Consider the following 25,200-nt stretch of genomic DNA (forward strand, 5'->3'; position numbering starts at 1 on the left):
GGAATTCTAAGACATCCTACACTGTTGTCAGCCTCAGCCCAACAAAGACCACCTGGTGCTCTCCTCCCACTGAACCTGACCTTCTGGTGTTTCCTTCCCAGAGACTGTCAGTGCTATCCACCCAATGTCTCACGCCAGAGGTTGGGGCCACGGGCAACCTCTCCCACACGCCACACGTAGCCAGGGACCAAACCCCGTCCCTCCTTGTAAGTGGTTCTTGATGGGCCTCTCATCTGCCTTGCACCTGCTCCACTCAAAGCCATGTCATGATCCAAGTCAACCACAGCCATGAGGCCTCTTTCCTTGTCTCCAAATATCCCTCCTGCTCTAGCCTGTCATTCTTCACCAGAAGCCTGAGTGATCCTGGAAACACAGACCTGAGGACGCCACTCCTCTCCGTAAGAACCTTCAATAACTCTTATTGTCACTCAGGATAGAATAGAATATCTGTGGCTTATAAGGACCTTACAGAGCTTTGCCTCCTACCAGTCTCTCCCTGCCTACTTTCCTGCCACCAAACTGGCCTCCTCCCAGTTCTTCTGATGTATCAAGCATCTCCCTGTTCCAGGACCTGGAAAGTGCCATTTTCTCTTTCTGGAATCTTCTTCCCTACCTCCCTTCTTCCCTGGCTGGCCCCTCCTCAGCCTTTAGGTCCCAGTCTAAGTGTCACTTCCTCAAGGATCTTTCCAGATACAGAAACCCCTTCCCCCTATCTTATGTTTTCAAAGCATGACATACTTTCCCATAATGAATTATTTCCCCAAATTAGTCGGTCAGTTAGGCCATTTATCTAATGTCTAGACTGTAAACTCCACTAGAGCAGGGACCATGTCCGTGGGCAGCAGGCCTGGCACAGGCCTCCTCAGTCACTGAGGTTCCATGGCATCCAGCCCCTCATCGCCATTTCTAAGTGCCTTCTGCGGTCCGGGAGCCTCCATGGTCAGGGGCTTTTGGAAGTTTGCTCTAGGTGTGAGTTGTAAGTTTCACCTTAAGAAATGTCTTTCAGAACAACACACCTTTGCCTCTAGACCCAGAACTTCAGGAGCAGTACTCTCCTGCTGGGAAGTACAAAGGACTGTTGGGATTAAGCAAAGGGTTTAATGGAGCCTTGAGGCCATTCATCTCTAAAGAAATAAAAATGGCCCCGGCATTCACCAATCTTCTTCTCAAATGGCAGGCACTTAGTAAACATCTGTTGAACAAAGAAATGAAACAGAACACTGAAGTTCAGAGAGGTTAAGTAATTTCCCTAAGGTCACACAGTGCACGGGGGGAATCGGGAATCCAGGTGGATCTCCCAGGTATGAGAACTGTGGCCTCTTTCATGACACCCTATGTTCCTGCTTGAAAGCAGTCTGGTAAAGCCATCCCGAGATCTTCAAAGCTCCTCATGATAGTCAATGATTTCTAGACCATGCTGGAACTGAGGACTCAAGAGCTTGAGGGCCTCTGGGGGGAGCCGCCAGTCCCCTCCTTGGAAGGTGGCACCTTTACATTTTGTCATGCCTGCCTCTCGGGTTTCTCCGACACCCTTGCTCCCGAACCATCCTGTGTTGATTGAAGATGCTCCAAAAGTTGTTTGGAGATTTTCTCATACTTTAAACAAGGCACCATATTTCATGGTTACAACTTCAGAGCCATAAAATAAACCCTCAGCTGATACCACGATCCTAAAATATTAACGTACACTTCCTAAATATTAATGTACACTTCCTCCTTCTCTGGGAACGGGCCTTCCGCACCGCCATTAAGTCATTTATGTTCGAAGGTGCAGGTGTTATGCTGAGAGTCGCCCTTCCAAGTTTATGACGTTATTTATGATCGACTTTAAGTTCCACTGAAATTCCTTCAATTAACTATATAATTTTAGAGAACTACCCCTCGGCCCCCTTGGATGTCTGCTAACTCTCCGGTGACCCACAAATTTCAGTAGGGACGGCGGAACCTCCATCTTGCTCCTCCCCTGCCTGCATTTCAGGCCAGCGCCAGTGCACAAGCCTGGAGGCCTGCAAGCTTTGGGTTCCTCCACTCCGTCTGCTTCAGTTCCTGTCCTCAGTTCCGCTTCCAGGCTACTCCGCCTCAGAGAAAACAAAAATCCCCATAGGCCCTAGGGGAGAAGCTGACATCTGACAACTCAGGTGTGAGGCAAAGGGAGCCAGGGTGTGACTGCCCTAAAGCCTCCATGCTCCCCCTTTTCCTCGTGCTTTGTGGCTCAGTGTTGGGGGGGGGGCTTGGTCTCATCAGTGCCCTCTTCTGGGGGCTTGGGGTTCTGCCCCCTTATCCTTGGCTTTATCAAGGACACCCCTTTTTAAAATTAGGAAATCGCAGGGGTGCCTGGGTGGCTCGGTGGTTAAGTGTCCGACTTGGGCTCAGGTCATGATCCTGTGGTCCATGAGTTTGAGCCCTGCGCTGGGCTCTGTGCAAAATAAATAAACGTTAAAAAAGAATGAAAAAGAAAAAAGAATGAAAGTAGCCCCCGGCAGCCCCTGGCTCCCTACCTGTAGCGGCATCTGCCCAGCAGAACAACCTCGGGCCCCTTCCCTGAGGAGGGTCAAGGGGGAACCACGGGAGAGCAGGAAGTCCCTGGCCAGGTGGACTCATCAGGGGGTGCACCTACGAGGATCACCTATGAGGATCAAGCTCTCAGGCCCTGGGCCACCAAGCTGGAGCTCTGGAAGTACCCGTGTCATCATGAGTCTCCTATCAGGGCTCACAGGCCATCGTCCTGGTCTGCCGCAGACCATGATGGTCAAGAACGTGGCTGGTAGACACATGGACTTGGGTAGAATCCTGGCTCCACTACCCTCCAGCTGTGCAACCACAGGCAAAGTACCTCGCCTCTCCAGGCCTCAGTTCCCTCATGTGGAATAGGGAAGAACAAAATCTTAACCTCCAGGGGTTTCTGTGAGGATCCTGTGAGGATTAAATTAGAGAGGGCAGGGTCTGGCACATAGTGCTTGATAAATGCCAGCCAGCAGTGGCCGTGGCAGTCAGAATCACAACAGCTAATGCTCCCTGAGTCATTACTACGAGCAAGGCCTTCTGCTGCACGCATGACATTGATCAACTCGAACCTCACTTCCACCTTATGAGTTGAGTAGTGTACTGTTACTATTTACAGGTGAGAAAAACAGGGCACAGAGAGGTTGAGTAACAAGCCCAAGGTCACTCAGCTAGTGGGCATGAGTGGGAAGGCCAGGATTTGAATCCAGGTAATTGGACTCCAGAGCACATTCTGGATGGTTCTGCTATAGCAACAGTGATGACAAAGGTGATTAGAGGACTGGTGACTCCAGTGGTAGGAGAGGAACCCCATAGTTAGGAACGGTATCTGGGAGCCATGGTGCATTCCACAAGGTCCTCACTGCCTGGATGACAAGTGGTGCTTTCTAAATGTTGTGTATATGATCAGTCAAAGGGGCCCAGCGTGCGGCTCCCAGACCCCCTCTGCCATCTGCATTGCCACCTTAGGGTCTCGTATCCCTCGCCTTCCTCTTTTCAGCTCAGAACTCCACCCAGCCACAGAATTAATCCCCCCACTTGGATGTCTCATGGACATCCCAGACTTTACCTGGACAAAATGAGCTCTTGATTCCCCTGAGGGCACATGCCCCCCACGCCCTGTCCCAGTCATCCCCATCTCGGTTATCGACATCCCCACCCTGCCAGCATCTGGAAAGAGCCTAGGAGTCAACCTTGACCCTTTGTTCCAACAGCAAGACTATTGGCCATGCCCCCAAACCACGGTCCCAATCTCCCCTCCATCTCTGCCATGGCCACCCCTGACCGAAATGCAGAATCTCCAGTCTGCTTGCCTGTGACAGCTGCCTCCTAACTGGCCCTCCTGGTTGCACCTCTTGCCCACTACAATCCCTCTCATCCTAGCATCCAGAAGGATCTTTTTAAAAAAGTAGATTCAACTGCACCATGCCTGAGCTTAAAATTCTTCCCTGACTCCCTCCTGAGCTTAGAACCAAACCTGAACTTCTTGTCCTGCTCCACCATAGCAACCCCTCTCCCCCATTCAACTTCGCCACAGGGGACTGTGTTCTATTTCTCTAACACGTCAAACTCTCTCCTGCCCCAGGACCTTCACACCAGCTGTTCCTCTTGTTGGGGATGCCCTTCCCCTGGTCTTCATATAACAAGCCCCTCTTATCATTCAGGACTCAGTTCAGATGTCACCTCCTCAGAGAGTCCCCTCCTGACAACTCCATCTAAAGTAGCCTTCCTGTCACTAGCTGCTTCATTTCCCTCATGATCTGAAATTTGTTTATTTGATTTTTATCTGTTTTCTGCCTCCCAGCTGCTCAAATGTAAACCCCACGAGATCATGGATCTGGTCTGACTTTTCGTCGCTGCAGTTCTCTGTATCTAGAATGGTAAATATCCAACAATCGGCACTTTGCAACTAAGGATTGAGTTCATAACTCAGTAGCACACGGCGCTACGGTGGCACACAGTAGGCGTGCATGAAAAGCTGCCGAATCCTGAGTGAATAAGTAACCTTCAAGGCTGCTGCTCGTGTTCCCCACTTGGAAACTCGGGGAGACTTAGCAACACGCAGCTTTGAGCTGGCACAGGACCGCCAGAGCTGACTTGGGCCTGTCTGACCCCATGCTCCTTCCGCGCCCAGCACACTGCCTCCATCTCGCATTCTGCAGGTTCCTCCCTCGGGGCTCCAATATCTGGAATGCAGCTTGACACTTGCAGTCTGAGCTTCTGCAGACCAGTGCCCTCTTCCCTGTCAGGGGACGGCCCGCTGCAACTGGCTTGAACCTCTGAGGCCAAGCATTTCTCGCTCAGGCTGCTTTCTCTCCACCTGCCTCTCAGCACCCAGCACATCTGAACCCTGTTCCTTCCCCCACGCAGCCTTCTTTGCTCCAGGGCCAATGCCCCTCACAAGTCAGGGGCCATTTTGCTGAAACCCACACGGTCTTCCTTCTTGTGATTCAAATTGGTTCCACAAAGCTCGGAGACTCCTAGGGTGGATGTACCCAGAATGACACAAAGCAAAGGGGGATCACGGGCCCTGCCTACTTCCCTCTGCCAGCTAGACCAAGCCTCAAAGTGCCAGCAGCCTTGGGATGGGCCTCGATGGAGGTCAGCCTCACACCTGCTCTGTCTCCTGATCCCAGCTACTCCCCCTTAGCCTGGGCCGTGTCCCCAGACTGAGTCTACCTTTCGGGCAGGCATGTGGCATTTCCTGTTTGACGTAGAGACACAATGCCCTCCAACCTGCTCCGGGAAGCCTTGGACTCAGAGTTTGTGTCACTCAGTGCTGCTGGGCAGGTGGGCTGACCCAGGCCAGGAATTTGCCTTTTGGGCTTGTACGCCTTACATGATCCTGATGGTGAATAAGACCCATCCGGCCGTCCGCTCATTCAGCAAATATTTACGGACCACTGCCCAGTGGATGAGGTTTATCCACGCACAGATGCCAGCCCTTGAGAGTTCTACACAAGAGGAAAAAAGGCCAAAAGGCTTTAATCCTTCCAGAGTATGAACCGTTAACTCTGGCATGACCGTGGCTCCTGGCATCGCATGGGCACATGATGAGCACCCTCAGTTCCTATACAACTTGGTCTCCTAAGGAAGCACAGTTTGGAAAATCACTTTCAGAAAAATCACTGGCGTTATTGAGGATGTTTCTCAGACTATGCTTGCGGCTCATGGTGAATCAGAAACGAGAAATGGACCTGAAGCCCAGAGAACGGGGGAGGCGTGGGGGCTTGGAGAGTGGGAGAGCCACCTGTGCTCCCCAAGTCTCTTTGAGTAGGAGCCACGTCTCATCTCCTTCAGATGCCAGGGAGCCTCTGGGACCCAAAGCCCTTCTGGAAGCCACACTTGACATCCTTGGCTGGCTTCCCCAGTGTGTTCCAAAAGAGGGCATTCTCTGGTGTGGCTAAATTGGAAGGTACTTAGAGAGGACTTAGAAAGATCAGCCTGGGAGTCTTTCTGGATGGGCCTTGTCCATGTTCAGGAATCTGAACTTGACCCCGTCAGTGATGGAGAGCCACTATTGGCATTCTAAGCAGCAAGTGATCCTGTCAGATCTGTGGCTTAGAAAGTTTGCTCCAGCAGTGAAGAATGGACTGGGATGCGTGTGGCGGGGGAAAGGCAAACGGCTCGTCACTGGATGTTAGCAGACGGGGCCCCAGATCACTGGCAGAAGCATGGAGGGGAGGGCTGGTGCAGAGGGAAATGTACCAGGGCACGATGGCTGATGGTACAGGGGGCATCTGGCTTGGGCACCTTGGATGGTGACACTCTTCACCGAGCGAGGGAAGGCAGAAAAAAGAGCAGGTTTGGGAAGACAGGGTTAGGTTTTGGATGTGCCCCATTTGAAGCACTCTCCGGGGAATGTTGAGTAGAGTCTGAGACCCATGTGGACCTGAAGCGTAGGACAGAGGGTGGGGCTGGGGACAGAGACTGAAGAGCCACCTCCCTGCAACAATTAGAAGCCATGTAGTGGATGAGAAGTTCCAAGAGATGTAAGATGTTCCTAGAGATGAGGCCATGCTGAGCCCTCCAGCATTTAAGGGAAAGAATGGTCATCACCTAAGAGGCCAAAAGAGGAAGAAGAGAGGCTTGGGAGGCAGTCGTGCCCCACAAAGGCACCCCACACCCGTGAGCCACTGCTGTGACGTGAGTGCTGGGGGGAGGCACCATTACCCCAGCCCACTCTGCCTCCCACACCCTGACACACAGGCATTAGACTGGGGACAGTGAGCCGACCCAGCAACGGAAGCCTCCAGGAGGTTGCCCTTATCACTTATCTTTTACTAGTGGATTAATAAAAAAAAGTATTTTCACAGCCAGTCAAGTTTCTTCCAGGTGAAAGCTCCCTTTGTTCAGGACAATACCACCTGATGCCTACATAGCTTGGCTGGGAAGGGATGCTTCTATCAGGAGAGGGCAAGTCAAGGGGCAATGGGACTCTTGTGCCTAAGTGGACACAAGTCCCACAGCGAGGCCAAAGTTAAGAGGCACCAAGTGGAGGAGGCTGGAACAAGATGAGAGGGGCAATGTCTGAGCTCAGGGAAGTCTAAGGCTGCTAAGACAGAAGCCAGGGACAAGCTTCCAGGGAGAAGGGGCCAAAAGCTTTGGAGGCTCATGATTGCTCAGACTTTCATTTTAAGCCATTTGTTTTGCTGGGATGCAGACTCCCTGTGTTGCCACAAACCTTCAATAAGGGCCGCGCTGCATGCAAACACCTTTATCAGTGGGTTGTCCTTTTTGTTTTGTTTTGTTTTTCCCCCAGGACAGGAAGAAATGGAAGAAAAATAGGCCAAGTTCCTGACCTAAGTTAGCAGAGCAGAACCCAGGGAGTTGAGGCCTGGCGGTCGAGCTCCAGGTTCAGAGAGGGCTGAGGCTGACGAAGATCCCTGAAGACACTGGGCGGGGTTGTGGATTTCCACCTTACTGAGGTAGATATTGACGTGAAGTATATTGCACAGGATGGATGACAGCCCCTCTGCCCCTGATTCTTGGGCTACCTCTGTTTTTCATTTCCATATTAAAAGAGCATGGTATTTATAGTGTTGTGGGAGGAAAGAGAATTGTGGGTTTTGTTTCACAACTAGAACACTTGATTCCATTTACTATCAGGTTTCATATTCTATTATCATGTCACGACTCTTGACACCCCTCCTTGGAAGGTCAGAGTGTTCAACGGTGGCACCCTCTGGGCAGGGGGTGGGTAGGGATGCTCCAAGAGGAGTGGAGACAGCAGCTTCTAGCCGTGGTTGGCCACTCAGGGCCACACACCGGTGTGGAGGGGCCAAGGTCTCACCCGATGGGTTTGGTCATTCCTGATACCAATCATGTGATGAGAAGCACATCCTAAGTTAGAAAAGGGGCCTAAGAGAAGACTTAGGGAGGCGAGAAGGGAGATTCTAGTTCCCTTGGGTTCCACCAAGACAGGCCAACATGGCTGAAGAGGAGTAAACAAACATGGAGGCAGATGGCAACTCACACTGACTGGTTGTGGATTGCCTGTTCATAGGAAGGAATTCACTGCCATGTGTGAGCTCAAGAAAGGGTGCTGGGATCAATTAATCATGTCTGCCATTGCAGTGGGAGCAAGGGAAGAGATCTATGTGCCAAGTATTTTCCACCTCTGGTGTAGATAGTAAAAAGGATATATGCTTATAGCGGGAATGGGGAGCTTGTCTCCTCAAGCTAGTCTTTGGATAGTAATTACAGAAAACCTGCCTCTAAGAGAAAGGCAAAGCTTGAACCCAAAGGGAGCTACATGTTCCAATCATTTCTCGACTCCTTGAAACGATCCCCCCCAGACCTATATCTGAGTGTTCTGGGATCCATACAATTTAAAGACGAGAGTTTCAAGAAGAAAAGAGTGGTCAATAGTGCAGAAGGCTGTTGAGAGGTCAAGAAATATCAGGGCCAAAGCAATTCCCATCTGATTTGGCAACATGATGCAGAATATTGGGGCCAAAGGCCAGTCTCCAGAGGAGTAAATGGGAAGTTGGGGGAGAGACCAGGCTGGACCGAGCTTTTGGGATGCTAGGTGTTCCTGGTGGCCTGGGGAAATGCTACAGTGCGATGTCACAGCCATTGAAAGGTGGCTTAAAAAATCTGCATGCATGATAATCTCAATTATACACATATTCATAATACATGCATACTGCAGTGTGTGTTAGAAGATGAGAAGGAAATACCTGAAAAATCATCATTAAAATGGGTAAATTTTGTTTCTTCTTTACCCTTTTCCGTATTTTATAAGATCATTTAAAAATGATCATATGTTATTTTTATCATCAGATTACAGGAATGGGAATTACTTTAGAAATAAACTCAGTTAGGGGCGCCTGGGTGGCGCAGTCGGTTAAGCGTCCGACTTCAGCTCAGGTCATGATCTCGCGGTCCGTGAGTTCGAGCCCCGCGTCGGGCTCTGGGCTGATGGCTCAGAGCCTGGAGCCTGTTTCCGATTCTGTGTCTCCCTCTCTCTCTGCCCCTCCCCCGTTCATGCTCTGTCTCTCTCTGTCCCAAAAATAAATAAACGTTGAAAAAAAAATTTTTTTTAATAAAAAAAAAAAAAAAAGAAATAAACTCAGTTATGATGGGGTAGAGGGGCAATAAGAAACAGGCTGGGAAGGGGCACCTGGGTGGCTCAATCAGTTAAGCATCCAACTTTGGCTCAGGTCATGATCTCGTGGTTCGTGTATTGAGTCCCGTATCAGGCTCTGTGCTGACAGCTCAGAGCCTGTAGCCTGCTTCAGATTCTGTGTCTCCTTCTGTCTCTGTCCCTCCCCCACTCACTCTCTCTCTCTCTCTCTCTCTCTGTCTCTCAAAAATAAATAAATGCTAAAAAAAAAAAAAAAAAAAAAAGAAATAGGCTTGGAAGAGGGTGACTTACTGTCCCGGTTTGCCCAGGACTTAGGGCATTTCCAGGATATGGGACTTTCAGAGCTAAAAATGGGGAAAATCCCAGGGAATCCAGGATAAGCTGGGCCATCATAGCTGGGAGGCTAAGGCTGATATAGCACCGAAGGGAGGTAGTGGGTTTTGAGGGGGCTGTTGGGGTAAACAGGTTTTGAGCACATTTGGAGGCTGAGAAGACCCCATTAAACAGGGAGGAGGCTGAATTTATAGGAAAGAGAAAAGACTAATCGCCAGGGTGGGGTCAGTAAGAACAAAAGCAGCTGGGGAGATCCATGCACAGGACAGACTCTCTGTAATGGAAAACAAAAGATGTTTCTTCTAGACAGAAGGGCAGACTGTCTAAAAATAAGTTTGTTGATGTAGGGGTAGAGGATTGAGGGAGTGCACACCTGAGGGCTAGAAGGTCAAGTGAGGCTGAGAAGTCTCTAGAATAGCTGGGGACCCTCGGCACCCTTGGTGGCCCCCAGACATGTGCTCCCCATAGCAGGTACCCCAGGCCTTGCTGGAGCGCATGGTGTAGTTTCCCCCCTGAAGATCAGGTCCCACTGGAAGCTCCCGCCTCCCATCCAGTCACAGCCCACCCCACCCAGACCCTCCCCGGCCACCTACCTCTGCAGGAGGGCAGGGGGAAGTCCCACGTGGCACTGTTCTCAGAGCCAGCGTGACAGGTAAGCACGGCGTGGCCCTCCAGGAAGAAGCCGGGGTTGCAGCTGTAGCGGACCTTGTCCCCGAGGTTGAAGGTTGAGCCCTGCTGGACGCCGTTGGGCAGCCGCCCGGGGTTCCCACACGTGTGACTGGGGAGAACTGTGAGAGGGAGACACACAGTCTGTGAGTTGGGCTCGAGACCTGACACCTGCTTCTGCACAGCACCCGCCCAGGCGGGTCACCCCCCGGGTCTCATTTCTCCTGCAGACGAGCCGGCCCTCTCAAGGCTGCCTAGTCCCTCCATACTGTCAGTTGTCAGGCATTAAGGAGGAGCCACACTGGCAGCATATAGCCAGCCATCCAGGTTTCCTGCCTCTTCTCCTGCTCAGCCATGGCTGTGGATTACGTTTGTCCCACCACTCGAGATGCCTCAGGGAAGTCACTTTAATCTCTTGGGTTTGCTTGCCCTGATTTCAGAGTCCACACTCCCTCTCACGACCAGGGAAGGGACGCAGAGCATGGAATGGAGTAGGTGCTCATTAAACCCAGTGTCCTTTCTTTCATGTGCGTCTGCCCTGGCCGCCGGAGGGGTACTCTGGCCCAGCGGATTTGGGAGAGTCGAAGGGGTCGTTAGCATTGGAACAGGCAGTGGAGTGGGAAGGCGAGAACCCCAGCTCTGATCCGACTGAGCCATTTAAAGGGGGAGCTGGGGAGCTGGAGAATATGATGTTCCGCGTGCGACCAGAGCCGAAGCAGTCACGGCCAGCGGTGCATGTAGCCTCATTATCCAGAGGATACCGCGGAGGGTGCAAGAGCATCGCGACCTGCCAGTCTGAGGAGGGAGGCTGGGTGCGGCTCCTCTGTCCAAGTTGCTTATTCAACCTGACCTGGCTCCCCCAGTCCTCTGCCTTTCTCCCCAGAGTTAGAACTGCCTGTGCCCTGAAAGTCATACCTCCTACCAATCCAGGATGTCCCCACAGGTCAGGGACAGCGGCTCACAGCCACACCCAGAGGGCCATCCAAGTACGTGTCCATCACCAGGTGATGATTTGCTAAGGTGTCACTGAAAGGCTGTGGAGCAGGGTGGTGGGAAGTACAGACTCGAGAACTTGGGTTCACATCCTGGCCTGATGGCTGGCTACCTGCGGGCTCCCGAGCAAGTCTCGTAACCCCCTGTGCCTCAGTCTTCTCACTTGCAAGACAGGGACCACAATGGCACCTTCATCCCCCACGGGGTACTTGTAAGAATTAAGTGAGCTAAGATTTGGAAAGTGCTCAGGACAGACCCTGGCACACAGTGAGAATGACACATGTGAATGTGAGCTCCCAGTCCACACTTAATGGGAAGTGTGCATAATTAAAGGTATCTTAAATGTTATGATGTGATAGGGACCAGGCAGGAAACCAAACCCAGTGTGGGGCAGTCAGAGATGGCTTCCTGGAAGAGGTGACATCTATGCTGGATCCTGAGAGATCAGTAAGAATTAGCTAGGCCAAAGAGTGTTCCAGGAAGAGGAAACGTGTGCAAATACCCTGAGGCCAGAGATAATCTCGGAGCTCAGGCAGCCTGAAACAAGAGGGCAGGGGTGGCAAGGATGAGAAGTAAAGACGAAGAAGTCCAGGTGGCCAGCCTGGATTCTAGAGGGCTTCCCAGGCCCTTGCTGCGCCCTCTTCCTGACCACGTTGCTGTCTTCCAGGACCCCCTCTACCAGCATTGATGTTATAACCCTCCAAAAGAAGCCTGCCTCTCTCTCTTCTTAACCTCCCCTTCCAGGAGGAGAAAGCATAGTGTAGAGAGAAATGGCAGACTTTGGAATCACCACGATCTGGCTCTGCAGCCCGGCCCTGTCTCTGTCTTACTCTGTGGCCTTGTGACCTCTCTAAGCCTTGGTTTCCTCAACTGCGAAAGGAGAACAATAATATCTAGTGGCTGAGGACGTTACAAATAATAGATGATGCACGGCTGACAACAGTGCCTGGCACACAGTAGGTGCTCAGAAAACGGCAGATGCATTATTCCATCAGGCCATAGGGTCACGAGGGCAGGGTGTACCCTGGGAGCCTAACGCAATACTCCGGCACTCGTAGGGACGTGACTACATTTTCATTAATTGGTTGTGGGGAGGAGTTATGCATGTAATAATTCCTTCATGCAACGAAAACTCATTGCAGGCCTACTGTGCTGGGACTATAGCAGTGAACTAGACAAAGCCAGTCCCTGCCCTCAAGAGGCTTATGTTTTTGTGAGAGACTTATCTCAAGGACTGAAGAGCTCTCGGTGTCCATTCTCCACCTCTACCGGGTGAGATGACCCAGATGAAAGGATTACCTCCATCAACCTGTCCACTAGCCCAGCTTAGCATTTCCCGTGATCCCATGCTGCTGGCTTCCTCGGGTGTTCCCGTGATCCCGCCTCCTCGGCCTTTCCCATGAGCTCGTGCTACTGGCTTGCGGCAACGGAGGCAGCGACTGTGATATGTGTGTGTTTGTGAGTGTCAGGGGGTTGGAGGGGCGGGTCAGGTAAACATTTGCAGAAGAAAGCAAGCTAAGGTGAGGGGAGGGAGCCAACCAGGGGAAATGGGCTGAGAACTGGTGTAGAACTAACGTTCCATCTTCCACAACGAGACGCAAAGACCCAATTTAATTAAATTACTAATGTCAAATTTTTAATGAACCTGCTTCTGCTTTGGGCTTTCTTCCTTTGAAATTAATGACTGGAACGTCACTATAAATAAAAGTCGATTCTTTCTAAAAAGTCACTCTCAAACACTCACTGCTCTTTACTTAATGAGCTGTTCGTAATCAGACCACTCTGACCTGGCACCTCCACTGGGACTTGGGTGTGATGAATGGGGGCTCGTTCCCAACACCACCTCCTTTTTTATCTTGAGCGCCGCTCCTGAGAGGCCACACGGTGAAGGAGGCGGGAGGGCAGATGTTGGGCTCAGAGAGGTGTGGATTCCACTCTCAACTGAACCACCTCTAGCTGAGTGATCTTGAGCTGTAATTGTCACCTCTGCCCTTCAATTCTTCATCTAAAACTAAGGATACTTCTCCTTCCCATGGGGGGTATTATGTTAGTTTCCTAGGGCTGTGACAATGTACCACAAACTGGGTGGCTTAAAAAAAAAAGACAGATTCTTATTGTCTGACAATATGCAGGTTTAGAAGTCTATGGGAAATTTTTGAGTCTCCCTAGTTTCTGGTGGTTTTCTGGCAATCTCTGGTATCCCTTGGCTTATAGATGCTTCACTCCCATCCTCTGTCTTCACTTGGCATTGTTTCTCTACGTCCAAATTTCACCTCTTTATAAGGACACCAATATACTGGATCGGGATTGAGATACACCTTAAGGAACTCATCTTCACTTCCTCATCTGCAAAGACCCTATTTCCAAATGAGGTCAAATTCACAGCTACTAGGTGTTTTAGGACTTCAATAGATCTTTTGGGGGACCCAATTCAACCTAGAGCAGGGCTGTTGTGCACAGTAAGTAAAACCAGATCTATAACACCTGCTATTGAGTTCCTGGTATGTTTCAGGCCCTGGGCTACAAATGTATTTTACTCAGTCCTCAAAACGATTCCGGTGGGATAACTATTATCCTCATTTTATAGATGCAAAAAACTGAGGCACAGAGAGTTTAGGTGACTTCCTCCAGGCCACACAGCTAGAAAATGGCAGAGCTGGGCTGTGAATCTCAGTCTTTTTGGCTCCATTGTTCAGCACTCTTAAATGGACTGTGATATTAAGAGCACCCACCATACAGTGGGTGCTTAATCAACCAGAGTTCCCTTCCTCCCTCCACCATTGTAGGTGCCACGACAAGATGAAGGGTGATTACCTGACTGTCCAGATTTAATAGTCTGGTTTTTTTCTCCAGTCTGATTTACTAACCTGGTATTTTTTAATAATGTCAAGGGCAACATTTAAAGTGTGGGCTTTTGTAATGTATCTGATGTGCAACTTGCTGGACAGACAGAGGAGATCGGAGATAAGCCACAAAGCAACAAGCCTTTCTAGGTGAGGCATTCTTTGATTTTTTTTGATTTTGTCCGTGTGTTTTTTTGGCACAGATATTATAGCTGTTCATGCTCTCCCATCTATAAAACTTCCCTTTGATTGCTCACAAAATGAAGAGTGGGATATTTACATCCAACGCAGTCCAGAACAATATTATTAAAGCTGTGCCTGACATTGAACAATTCCATTGTAGATTAGCTGTGGGGAATTCTGTCCCTTCTACAAAGCCTGGCTCTTGCCAATCAATATAACATTCTCAGTGATTGTATGACAATGAATCTCCTCTGTGGTTGGAGTGCAGCAAAAGCTACACCGTGCCTTCTTTTATTTTTAATTTGAGACTTTAGTTCCCATATTATAATGAAGAGTCATTTATGCTCTCTGGACAAGCACCCTCCATATGTTTTGATTTCTTATCTTCCATCAAGTCACTTGTTTCATCTCCATGGCCATACGGTTGATACTAAGTGGCAGGATGGCTGGGAAAAAAAGATTCAGAGAGAAGGATTGCATTTCCCACAACCCTCAACATGGAAAAAGGAGATGGCATTTTGTGTGTGTGTGTGTGTGTGTGTGTGTGTGCACACGCGCGTGCGTGCATGTGCACGTATGTGACTGAGGGCTAGTGGGCAGTCAGAGGAGGGAGGAATAAAAACCATTATCTTCTGGGTACCTACTTCTGCATCACACATGATCTTAGTTATTCTTTTTTTTTGTTTGTTTGTTTACTTTGTTTAATGTTTATTTTTGAGAGACAGAGAGACAGGGCATGAGAGGGGGAGGGGCAGAGAGAGAGGGAGACACAGAATCTGAAGCAGACTCTGGGCTCTGAGCTGTAAGCATAGAGCTGAACGCAGGGCTGAAGCTCACGCACCATGAGATCATGACCTGAGCTGAAGTCAGACGCTTAACCGACTCTGCCACCCAGGCACCCTGATCTTAGTTATTCTTTATAACTCTCTTGCTTTTAGCTGTTTGGCCTTGTAAACATAGTTTATTGCACACTTACTATGTGCTATGCTCAGTGCCATGTGCTTTGTGCTCAGAGAAGTGGTACACTCGCTGTCTCTACTTCCTCTCCTCCCATCTGACACACTACATATTTGATACATTTAATATTCTTTGTCTCACCCTGGTACTAGGTAAGCTACCCAAAGACAGTTTGTAGTCTCTTTTGTTCACTTCTGGGTTCCAGTTCCTAGAACGCCGCACCTCACGTATACTAATACTTTGATAAAAGCTTATTGAATGACTTAATGACCTTATTTAATCCTTCCAACAATGCATTGAGAGAGATGCTATTATTATCCCTTGTGGAGATGAGCATGATCGCCAGAGAGGCCGGGCCATTTACTCGAGGCCACATGGCTCGCTGCGGGGGAAGGCTGGGTTTCCACAGCAGTGCCTGGCAGCTGAGCCCTTCGCATCCTCACCAGGCAGTGCTTGCACTGACGACTCCACCGAGTCCACAGTGGCTGGTACATCCTGAGACATCCTCATAGAGGACTTACACTCGTTCTCCTCGGGGAGGTCTTGGGGCGTCAACCAGAGCCTGGTCCTGTCCATTGCCTGCTGCCTGTCAATCAAACAAAGGCAAGGGCACCAGGGCCTCGGATGGGGTGTGACGCCCACGAGTTCACAGGGCCCTGTCCCGTCAGGCCCCTCCCCGACCAGTGCCGGGTGTAAGCCCTCCACCGTGAGCATGTTCTCTCGGCTTTTGTTTGCAGTTTTTGCAACCTTCAGCATCAGGGTCACGTGGGGAGTTTCATAAAGATACTGATGCCTGTCCCCCAGCCTACTGAATCAGAGGTAGAGCTTGGGTTCATGTAGGTGACTGCAACGTGGAACTGAGATGGACAACCACTCACAGTAACCTATTCATGTTGGTTATTCCATTAACGCTGCTGGGTTTACCTCTCTGAGCTGGGCCTTTCTTATGGCTGGACTTTGACTTCTGGGGGCAGCAAGCCTGGCTTCGCTCCTGGACTTTGCTGTGCTCCATAAATCAGACTTGCCCTAGCCTTCCCTCTCCTTTGTCGTTCCTCATCATCCCTGCCCTGGACTTCTGCACCCCACTCTGACCTCCTCGCCGCTGCTGGAGTGAGCATTCCAGAACGGCAAATTCACCACGGCCCTGCCTTGTTCACACCCCATCAGGGACACATGTGTCAAAAAGGCTTCCCTACCACCAAGCAATGGCGAATGCAGGCCCTCTGGTCTTTGCTTGGTTAATACAAGAATAAATAATGATTTGAAAAATTAATAAGAAATAAAAGGAAAGAAAAAGAAAACTGTGAGAGCTTTCCCATTGCTGTCAGAATAAATTAAAGCTTGGGCTCATGCAGCCCCATCCTTCCGTGAGGCGGCCCCTGCCAACAGCTTCTGCTTTATCTCCTGGTCCCCCCAATCTTATCCCCTCCACTATGGCTATTCTAAACCACAGGCACCCTAAGCACATCTTGCTTTTCTCTCAAATTTCCCATCTGGAAAATTCCTACTCATCCTTCAAAGCCACATTAAATGTCACTTTCTCTGGGAGGCCCTCCTTGATACCCTTCGTGTCTTGTAGAAACTGTAAAATCCCAGGAGAACACATCGTGATAGAATGTAAATCCAAGCATCCAAGCATAATGCCATTGGCATTTGGCTCCCAGAATCCCGGAACTCCCAGCCCATTAACTACAGAGTGTCCCCCCCACCCCCCATCACCGCCCCGGTCATCTCTTCATTTTGTGATCTCATGTCCCACATCTTACATGATTGGGAATTTTTGGATCCCACTTATGGAATTACGTTGGAATTTTAGTTGCACTTTAATTCCTGCACTTGTCATATGACATTGCAACTCATTCATCCATTCATTTACAATACCCTGGCTTCCAAGCAGGAGCTGAGCCTGCCTGTAATTGTTTGTTTAGGTGCCTGTTTCATCTCTGGACTCCCCCGAGGGGCAGGAATGACTTCTTTATTTATCTAGTGTTCGACTTAATGCCTGGCAGGAAGAGGGTGTCTTGTTGGAATGTGTTGAATGAATTTTATATGTGTACATATATATAATGTATATAATATAAATATAAGAATATGCATTATATATTAGCATATATATATATAAAGCAATAAACTAGTGCAGGGTTGGCAAACTATTTTTCTGTAGAGGACCAGATAGAAAATATTTTTGGCCTTGCCTTATGGTCTCTTTCTCAATGATTCAACTCTTTCACTGTCGTGCAAAAGCATCCACAGACAACACATGAGTCAATAAAACTTTACTTAGAAAACAGGCAGCCATGGCGCACCTTGGTGGCTCAGTTGGTTAAGCGTCTGACTTCGGCTCGGGTCATGATCTCACAGACTGTGAGTTCAAGCCCCGCGTCAGGCTCTGTGCTGACAGCTCGGAGCCTGGAGCCTGCTTTGGATTCTGTGTCTCCCTCTCTCTCTCTGCCCCTCCCCTGCTCAAGCTCTGTCTCTCTCTCTGCCTCAAAAATAAATAAAAACATTAAAAATAAAATTAAAAAAAAAAAAAAAAACAGGCAGCCAGCCCATAGTTTGGCAGTCCTGAACTGGTGTGTATTCAGTCAGTTATGCCCTTAGCTGAGGTGTATGATTTTTTTTTTTTGTTTTTGTTTTTTTTGCTAGGCATCAAGGATGGGAAGGGGCAGGGAGGAGAGTGAACCAAGCAGGTGAGAGCCCTGGACAGAGGTGACCGGTGGGAAGTGGGCAGGGCAAACACAGGCAGTAAGCACCCGAGGACTGAGACCAAAGTCACATTTCCCTTCCCTTTCAGTTTGGCCCTGGAAACAGGTGGCACTGTGCTGGCTTCAGGGAAGGGCTTGCCTATGTTCAGTCTCCACTCTTCCCATTATATCAGACTTATCTTAGTCTTTTTTTTTTAATGTTGATTTTTGAGAGAGAGAGACAATGAGTGGGAGAGGGGCGGGGCAGGGGGGGTGGCCTGGACAGAGGATCCAAAGAGGGCTCTGCGCTGACAGCTGAGACCTCATGTGGGGCTCGGACCCATGAACTGTGAGATCATGACCTGAGCCGAAGTCAGACGCTCAACCGACTGAGCCACCCAGGTGCCCCAGTCTTCATGCTACTCTTTAGGTTGGCATTCATGAACCCCACTGTAGGAAAAAGAGCTAAACTGAGAGAGCCAAAGAGTTGCACGGCTAATTGTAATGATAGTTACGGCCACCATCTGGATGTTTAATATGAGCCGGGCGCTCCTCCGCTCAGCACTTTATCTGGGCTGTTCTATTCCATCTTCCCCTGACAGAGGAACCATGGCTGTCCCCTTTTGAGAGCTGGGGGATGAGGAACAGCGGGGCTCATTGTGACCCAGTGTCACACTGCTGGTTGGGATCAGGGCTAGGGATGAAACTCGCGCCATTTGGCCACAGTGCTGTGTCCTTCGTCAGGTGGTAACCTTGATCTCCCCAGCTTCAAGCCTGCTTTCCCAGCATGGAGCCAGTGCCCTGGGCCCCTACACAGTTCCTCTTGCTGCCAGACCTACAGCGTGCTTGACCCACACCCAGTCAAATCCTTGTTGGCCCCCTCTCCCCATCCCGATGAGCTGAGGCTGTCCACGCATCCACTCTCCCACCAGCAGAGGCCACAGAGGGGCTGACAGTGTGGAATTCTCCTTGGCACTTTGTAACCACAGGACCCCATGGCCTCCTCACTTTCACCTGACATGCTTTAGAAGCATTACTGAAAAGGCTACATCCTATGCCCCAGAATAGAGTTGCAGGTTAGAACAAAGGATGCCCAGTTAAATCTGAATTTCAGAGAAACAAATAGTTTTGTTAGCATAGGTATATCCCACACAGCATTTGGGTTATACTTATACTAAAAAGTATTTGTTAGTTGAGATTCGAATTTGATTGGGCACCCTGTATTTTAATTTGCCAGTTTTGGCAACCCTGTCCCAGAGGCGGGAAGTTGCCTCCACATCAATGACTTCAGCTTCTTAAGGCACCAGGGATCTCTCTGGAAAAATGGGGAAGACGAAAAGGAGAGAGGTAGCCCTGCCTTTAGAGAACACAACACCAAACAAAAAAAGAGAGGCTGTGGATGGGGAAGTTCAGAGCCTCCCAGGGTGGGGCCTACATCATTTTGAGGTGCAGCAGGATTACAGAGGATCAGTGGACTGTGTTACCCACTTCTTCCCCCAGTCACTCCCCAAGGGACGCTCCAGCCTGTGTTACTATGCACCAACATGTCCTCCTGCTTCTAGAGCCGGTGGCAAGCCTCAGCCCCTCTGATGAGCAGCTTTAGGCTGGCACAAGGTCCTCCGTGATCAGCCTCTGTGGATCTCCGCGGCCCCAAGCCACGTCACTCCCCGCCCAGCCCTCCACACCCCACGACATCCGAGCACAGGGCCTCTGAAACTTGTCTGGATATAGCAATGCATGGAGAATCAGTGGTGCCCTGTGGGGGAAATGCTGCAAAATACGGTCAGTGTTACACTTAGAATAGCTAAATATGCAATTTGGGGCTAAATCTGATTAACTACAGAATGGAGCTGAGAAATGCTTCCCAAAGTATGTTCCAGACAACACTGGGAAATAAATTCCATGAGAAAAGCAATCCGTGGGTCAAGTGATTTTGCAGAAATAGTACAGAAACGCCCTCCTCTAGAAGAAACCAATTGTCATGAATTTATCCAAGAAGTTCTTCAGGAGAGAAACCTGTGTACCTTAAACAGAATCTCCAAAATTTAACTTCAGAAACTCTCCTCTCCCTTTTTTGTTTTCCCTCAGAAACACTTCACTTCTGAATTGGTCTATGGAACACATTTTGGGAATTGCTAGAGTCTAAGATAAGATAAACCCGAGTTGTTTTATTTATGTTATTAATCATCACCATCAGAAAATGACTACAGCAATGATAGCTGACATTTACATAGAACTTTCCAGGTTAACATGAAATTTTTTTTTTTTACAGACATAATCCCCCTTTGGCACAAGGGGGGGCCAAACCTATGTTCTTCTGGAAGCTGGGATGGCCTGAGGTTTCCTGGGCTCTATTGGCCAGTAGTTTTGAGGGGTGGGATCAATTCTTACCAAAGCATTAAACTTATCACCTCCAGTTGAATGCAGCATATGTTATAAAAGGGCAAAGTATAGGGTTTTTCTTCCATCTGATGCCTTTTACAGCAGGATATATCTTCTGTTTGGCTGGGGCAGAATGACCCTGGGTCCGGTGGGCTGGGACTTCCAGAAATTTCCGGCTAGGGTTAGCCCTGCTAGGCCCTCAGCCCTGCCCAGCCGTAGAGAGGAAGTCATGAATCCTGAACCTATCTTGGCAAAGGAGCTTGAAGACAGGGAGGCCTGAGCTGTCACGGCAGGGCGACTGGGGCTCATAACCCTGAGGGAGGCTGCCCACAGTGGGGATCATCCCTCCCTGGCTGGGGCTATTCCACCGGGCTGTATCCTTGGCCTAGCTTTCCCTTGAACCTTCCCTAACCTTTGCAACCCCCTCCCCAGGGCTGGGCCTTAGTCCCCTATACCCTGCTGGAAGCCCAGGGCCCCCATTTCCTGCATGTGGCTCCCTGTCCAGGGCCTGGGAATCCCCAGCATTCCTCACAGCCTCTCTTATCTTAAGGCAAGAAATGATTTAGCTTGCATCCCACTGGAAGAAGGCACAATATTCCAAAGGCTCTGGACCCCTTGGTTTCCCTCTTTCTAAGAAGAATTCGACTGAGAAGGGAGGTGTCTACCCACTGTCATCACCCTGTCTCATGCCTTCTGCACCCACTGTCATCGCCCTATGTCCCATGCCTTCTGCAGGAGATGGCAGATACAGTGACCCCAGGATGCTGACGAAACACTGCGTCTCAGTCCCCACGCGGGTCTGTGAGCCCTCCTCTCTCCATCAGTGGGCCCAGAGCTTTCTGACCACTTCTGTGGTCTAACTGTACAGTCAACCCCCTCTCGTTTAATCCTCTAACAATGCTGTGAGATGGGCACGATCCCCATGTCACAGGTCAGGAAATTGAGCTCACAGGGGGTAACCTGCTCACATTCACGCAACTAGCAACTGGGGAAGCTGGGACGTCCTTCCAGTCCACCTGACTTCCACACCCTCCTCCTCAGCTGCTGTGTGACAGTGAGGCGGTGGAGAAGGGCAGGGAGGCATGGGGCCATCTTGCCGGCTGAGAAGTCTGCTTCAAAGGCCCCATTACCCACAGGTGCCCCCCACAGGGCCAAAGATGGTGCCTGGTGGACATTTGGCAGCTTGAGAATCAGGCACAGTAAGAAAGGAAAGGCCTTGCCTCTTGCTTGTCTGTTCAATTTTGCTCATCTATGGAGCCCTAAGTCCAAAGGTTTCATGGAGCCCCCTGTGAAGGTAGAGACCACCCATCTAGGCCCTACAGGAGTTAGAACTGTCTCTGCCCTAGAGAAGCTCGTTACTTGGACCCCACGATCTCTTACATGTAACTCAGGCATACGGGTGAACTTTCACATCCAATATGCACAAATCCATTCAAGTGCTCTCCTTACACACACACACACACACACACACACACACACACGTCCTCTCTCTCTCTCTCTCTCTCTCTCTCTCTCTCTCTCTCATATTCAAACATGCATATATAAAAACAGACCAACCCAGAACACATCTGCACGTAGCTCTTGCATTTACATGTATGATACTAGACACAACACACCCTCCCACACATAAACAACCTATGTTTATGTATCAAAATAAAGATCTAGGGCACCTGGGTGGCTCAGTCAGTTAAACGTCTGACTCTTGATTTCGGCTCAGGTCATGATCTCACGGTTCATGAGTTCAAGCCGCGCATCAGGCTCTGTGCTGAGAGTGCGGAACCTGCTCGGGATTCTCGGTCTCCCTCTCTGTCTGCCCCTCCCCCACTCGTGCGCACACGCTCGCTCTCTCTCTCTCTCTCACAAAAATGAATAAACTTAAAAAAAATAACAAATAAAGATCCACTTCTGCAAGGCTTTCGCGGGTGGCTAACACTTTCTGACAGATGTCTCCTACAAGCAGAGCCTGGCTTGGAAGCCAGGGTCACCATCCCCCCACTCACAGGGCCTGCCTGGCTCCTGTGTTGAAGTTGTTGTCATCCAGGCACAGACTGGAAGGCAGGAGTGAGGCGGGGATGCAGACTCAGCTGTGGAGGTGGTTCGAGCGGCCGCTGGTGCAGACCACAAGCCCTGAGGTGGGCAGTGAGGCTGTCGGGGTCAGGCAGGCACAGAGCATCATGGCTTGGAGAACGGTGCTGGCGTCCCACAGACCTGGCTGTGAATTCGCCTGCCCTCCGGCTGCAGGTTGGCAGCTAATTTATAACAGTTAGCAGAGCACATTGGCGAGGAGAGGGGGCCCTGGAGACAGAAGGCTCCGGTTCAAATCCCTACCTTGCTATTCACCGAGCAAGTTACTTCACCACCCTGCACCTCAGTTTTCTTGCCAATAAAATGGGGATAATCACTGCGCCCAGCTCAGAGAGCTGCTAAGAGGATTAAGTAAAATAATCCAGACCGAGCACTTATCTCAGTGTCTGGCACATAGCAAATGCTCAATAAATTTGGGATGTGATTACACAGAAGTTCCAGGAGCTCCCTGGGAGAGGTTGCCAGGGTGGTGTGGGCGAGGCCAGAGCTGAAAGAAAGAGAATAAGCTGGAACAGTAGCTGGAGACAGCAGATGGGCCCCAGGACCTGGAAGAGGAGAAACGTGGCTCTGCCAGGCAGGCGGTATCACTTGGACCAATACCACTTCTACGGAGCCGAGCAGGGGCCTGCTTCGCCTGCTTCTAGTCTGCTGCCGGTCTGATAGGCCTCCCCTAGATCCTAGTAAGAAGAGTTTCTGGGGACGCCTAGGAGGCCCAGTGGGTCAAGCGTCTGACTCTTCATCTCAGGTCAGGTCTTGATCTCAGGGTTGTAAGTTCAAGCCCCGCATTGGGCTCCACACTGAATGTGAAGCCTACTTAAAAAAAGAAACAGAAGAAGAATTTGAGTGGTCCTACCCAGCTCCAAAGTAACTAGGGAAATGCAGACAGGACAGGGGCCCAGGAGGTGACAGACACTGGCCCAGGGCCCTGCCCCACCCTGCCCCCTGTCCCCCTTCTCCTTGGCTGCACTCTGCTGCCCCAGCCAGTGGCACACAGCCTCAGGGATGCTGGGAAGGAATAATTCGGAGGAGTTTCCTGGAAGAGGCATTAGGTATGGTCTTGGCAGAGAAGGCAGGATATTCCAGGTAGAGGAGCTGGCACGTGGCCAGGAGCATGCAGCCCCCATAGCACGTTCCTGTTTTCCAAGCTGTCCCTTGCGTGGCTGACTCCTCATCTGTCTGCAAAGTCCCAGCCCAGATCTTCTCCAGACTCAAGGCCCTACGTCTTACCACCTTCGGGCTTCTCCACGTGGAGGTCTTATAGGTGCCTCCAGCTGCACCTGAACCAAGTGAACTCCTGTCCTTGCCCCAAGGGGACCCACCTGTCCCCCGGATTGGCTGGTCTGTCCAGCCGCCCTCACCAGAACCTCCCACGTCAGTCTCTGGAAGGGGTTTGCTTTCCTCTCTCCTATCCGTCCCTCCTCCACACCCCTCTGCTGAGGCCTCAGGGCCACCTCCCCCATACCACTTTCTTCTCAGGGACTTAGAGACAGTCCCCTCCTCCCTGTTCTGTCTTTAGACTTGCCCCAATCCAGCCCATTCTCCAGAGAGCTGATAGGGTCACGTCGCTTCCCTGTGAAAGCCCTTTGGTGGCTCCCATCACTCACGTGGGATTCATACTCCCTCAAATGTCACTTGATGTTCTTCAAAAGCTGGCCCCACCCATGTCTCCAACCTTAGCACTCAAGGTCTCTTCTCACACCTAATGTTCTAGCGACACTCACCCCCTTATATTTCCTCCGCCACAGGGTGTGTGTGTGTGTGTGTGTGTGTGTGTGTGTGTGTGTGAACAAGAACACCGTGCCTCTACAGTCTATGCGAGTGCACTCGCGTGCTGCTGTTACATATGTGGATACATCCAGAGACTGGAGATATGAAATTTGTGTATGTATGTAACATGTGGGTATGTGCAGGGACAGGTGAATCATACAAAAGCCTGCTGAGGATGGGGGGCTGGGAGACAGAGCTGAGAACACCATGGTTGGCACAGCGGGGCAAGACCCAGTGTTCACAGCAAAGCCAGACTGCCGCCAGCCCCGGGGAACTAGGGCCCAAGGGTCAGAAGTTACCAGCCCTCCCCTCCCCAAGTGAAATGAAGGGAGTCTCAACCATCTCCAGACCTGGCCTGCAGCTGTCCTGTGCCTTGCACACGGAGAAGGAGCTGGGTCCCTTCTCCCAAGAGAGCACTGCTCTCACTCCCACTCAGAGAAGAAGGGGGTGAGAGGCCCCAGAGCACATGGACCCCCACTATGTCTCCAAAGAACTGATGTCCCCGATCACTATCACTGGGATTGTTTCCCAAAGACAGACAAGCTCTCAATTCTAGCTCCTAACTGCGTACAGCCTGGTGTCACAGCTTCACCCAGAACCTCGGGAGTTTTTCTAGACATCCTGGGCCTCCAGTCTCTCCTTCCCCTTTGTCCTGCGTCTGAGTGTGACCCACAGTGATTCCTGCCTGCCATGGGTTGGGTCTCTGGCCTCCACACCCTCAAATCCTTAGGCATCTCCAGGGCTGGAGGGGGTCTAGAACAGGCCTTGTTCTCTCTGATCACTCTCAAGCAAAGTGACGAGAATCTGTCATTCCACACTGTCAGCTGCTGAAGAGGCACGCTGGCTTGCAGGAGCCGCTCGCACACCCATTCACTCATCCGACCAACGCCTCTGCACCCCTGTGGTGCTGGGGCTCCAACGGTGAGCACCCTTCCTGCCCTGCTAGTGCTTACACTCTGAAGGTCATGCACCTTTCGTTCAGGAACTACAGAGCACCCGCCCCAGGCTGTAGCTCCACGAGGAGGTGAGGTGACGACACCTGCGGGCCCACTCTGTGCCAGGCATTATGCTGGTGCCTTATATTCCTGACTGCTGAGAAAAACGGATCTCCTCCCAGGTCTTCTCCCGCCTACCCACCCAGCCCCCTCTGCGGGTTCCCTGCCCCCCTCTCTCCCTTCTCCAATCCTCCACTCTGCTTCTACACCTTCCTGCCTAT

The 25,200-nt window shown here is 50.6% G+C and overlaps 1 protein-coding gene across 9 annotated transcripts in view; it reads right to left on the reverse strand.

The window, feature by feature from the left end:
• Nucleotides 1-25,200, reverse strand: part of CSMD2 (CUB and Sushi multiple domains 2) — a 610,060-nt gene that overhangs the window by 399,211 nt on the left and 185,649 nt on the right. For all 9 annotated transcript variants that reach the window (XM_045476609.1, XM_045476606.1, XM_045476605.1 and 6 more), the window contains exon 4: nt 10,018-10,212. In XM_045476609.1, coding sequence (XP_045332565.1) covers nt 10,018-10,212 — 195 coding nt within the window. The remainder of the gene's footprint in view (nt 1-10,017; nt 10,213-25,200) is intronic.

This window comes from Leopardus geoffroyi, chromosome C1 (assembly GCF_018350155.1).
Source record: "Leopardus geoffroyi isolate Oge1 chromosome C1, O.geoffroyi_Oge1_pat1.0, whole genome shotgun sequence".
NCBI classification, from domain to species: Eukaryota; Metazoa; Chordata; class Mammalia; order Carnivora; family Felidae; genus Leopardus; species Leopardus geoffroyi.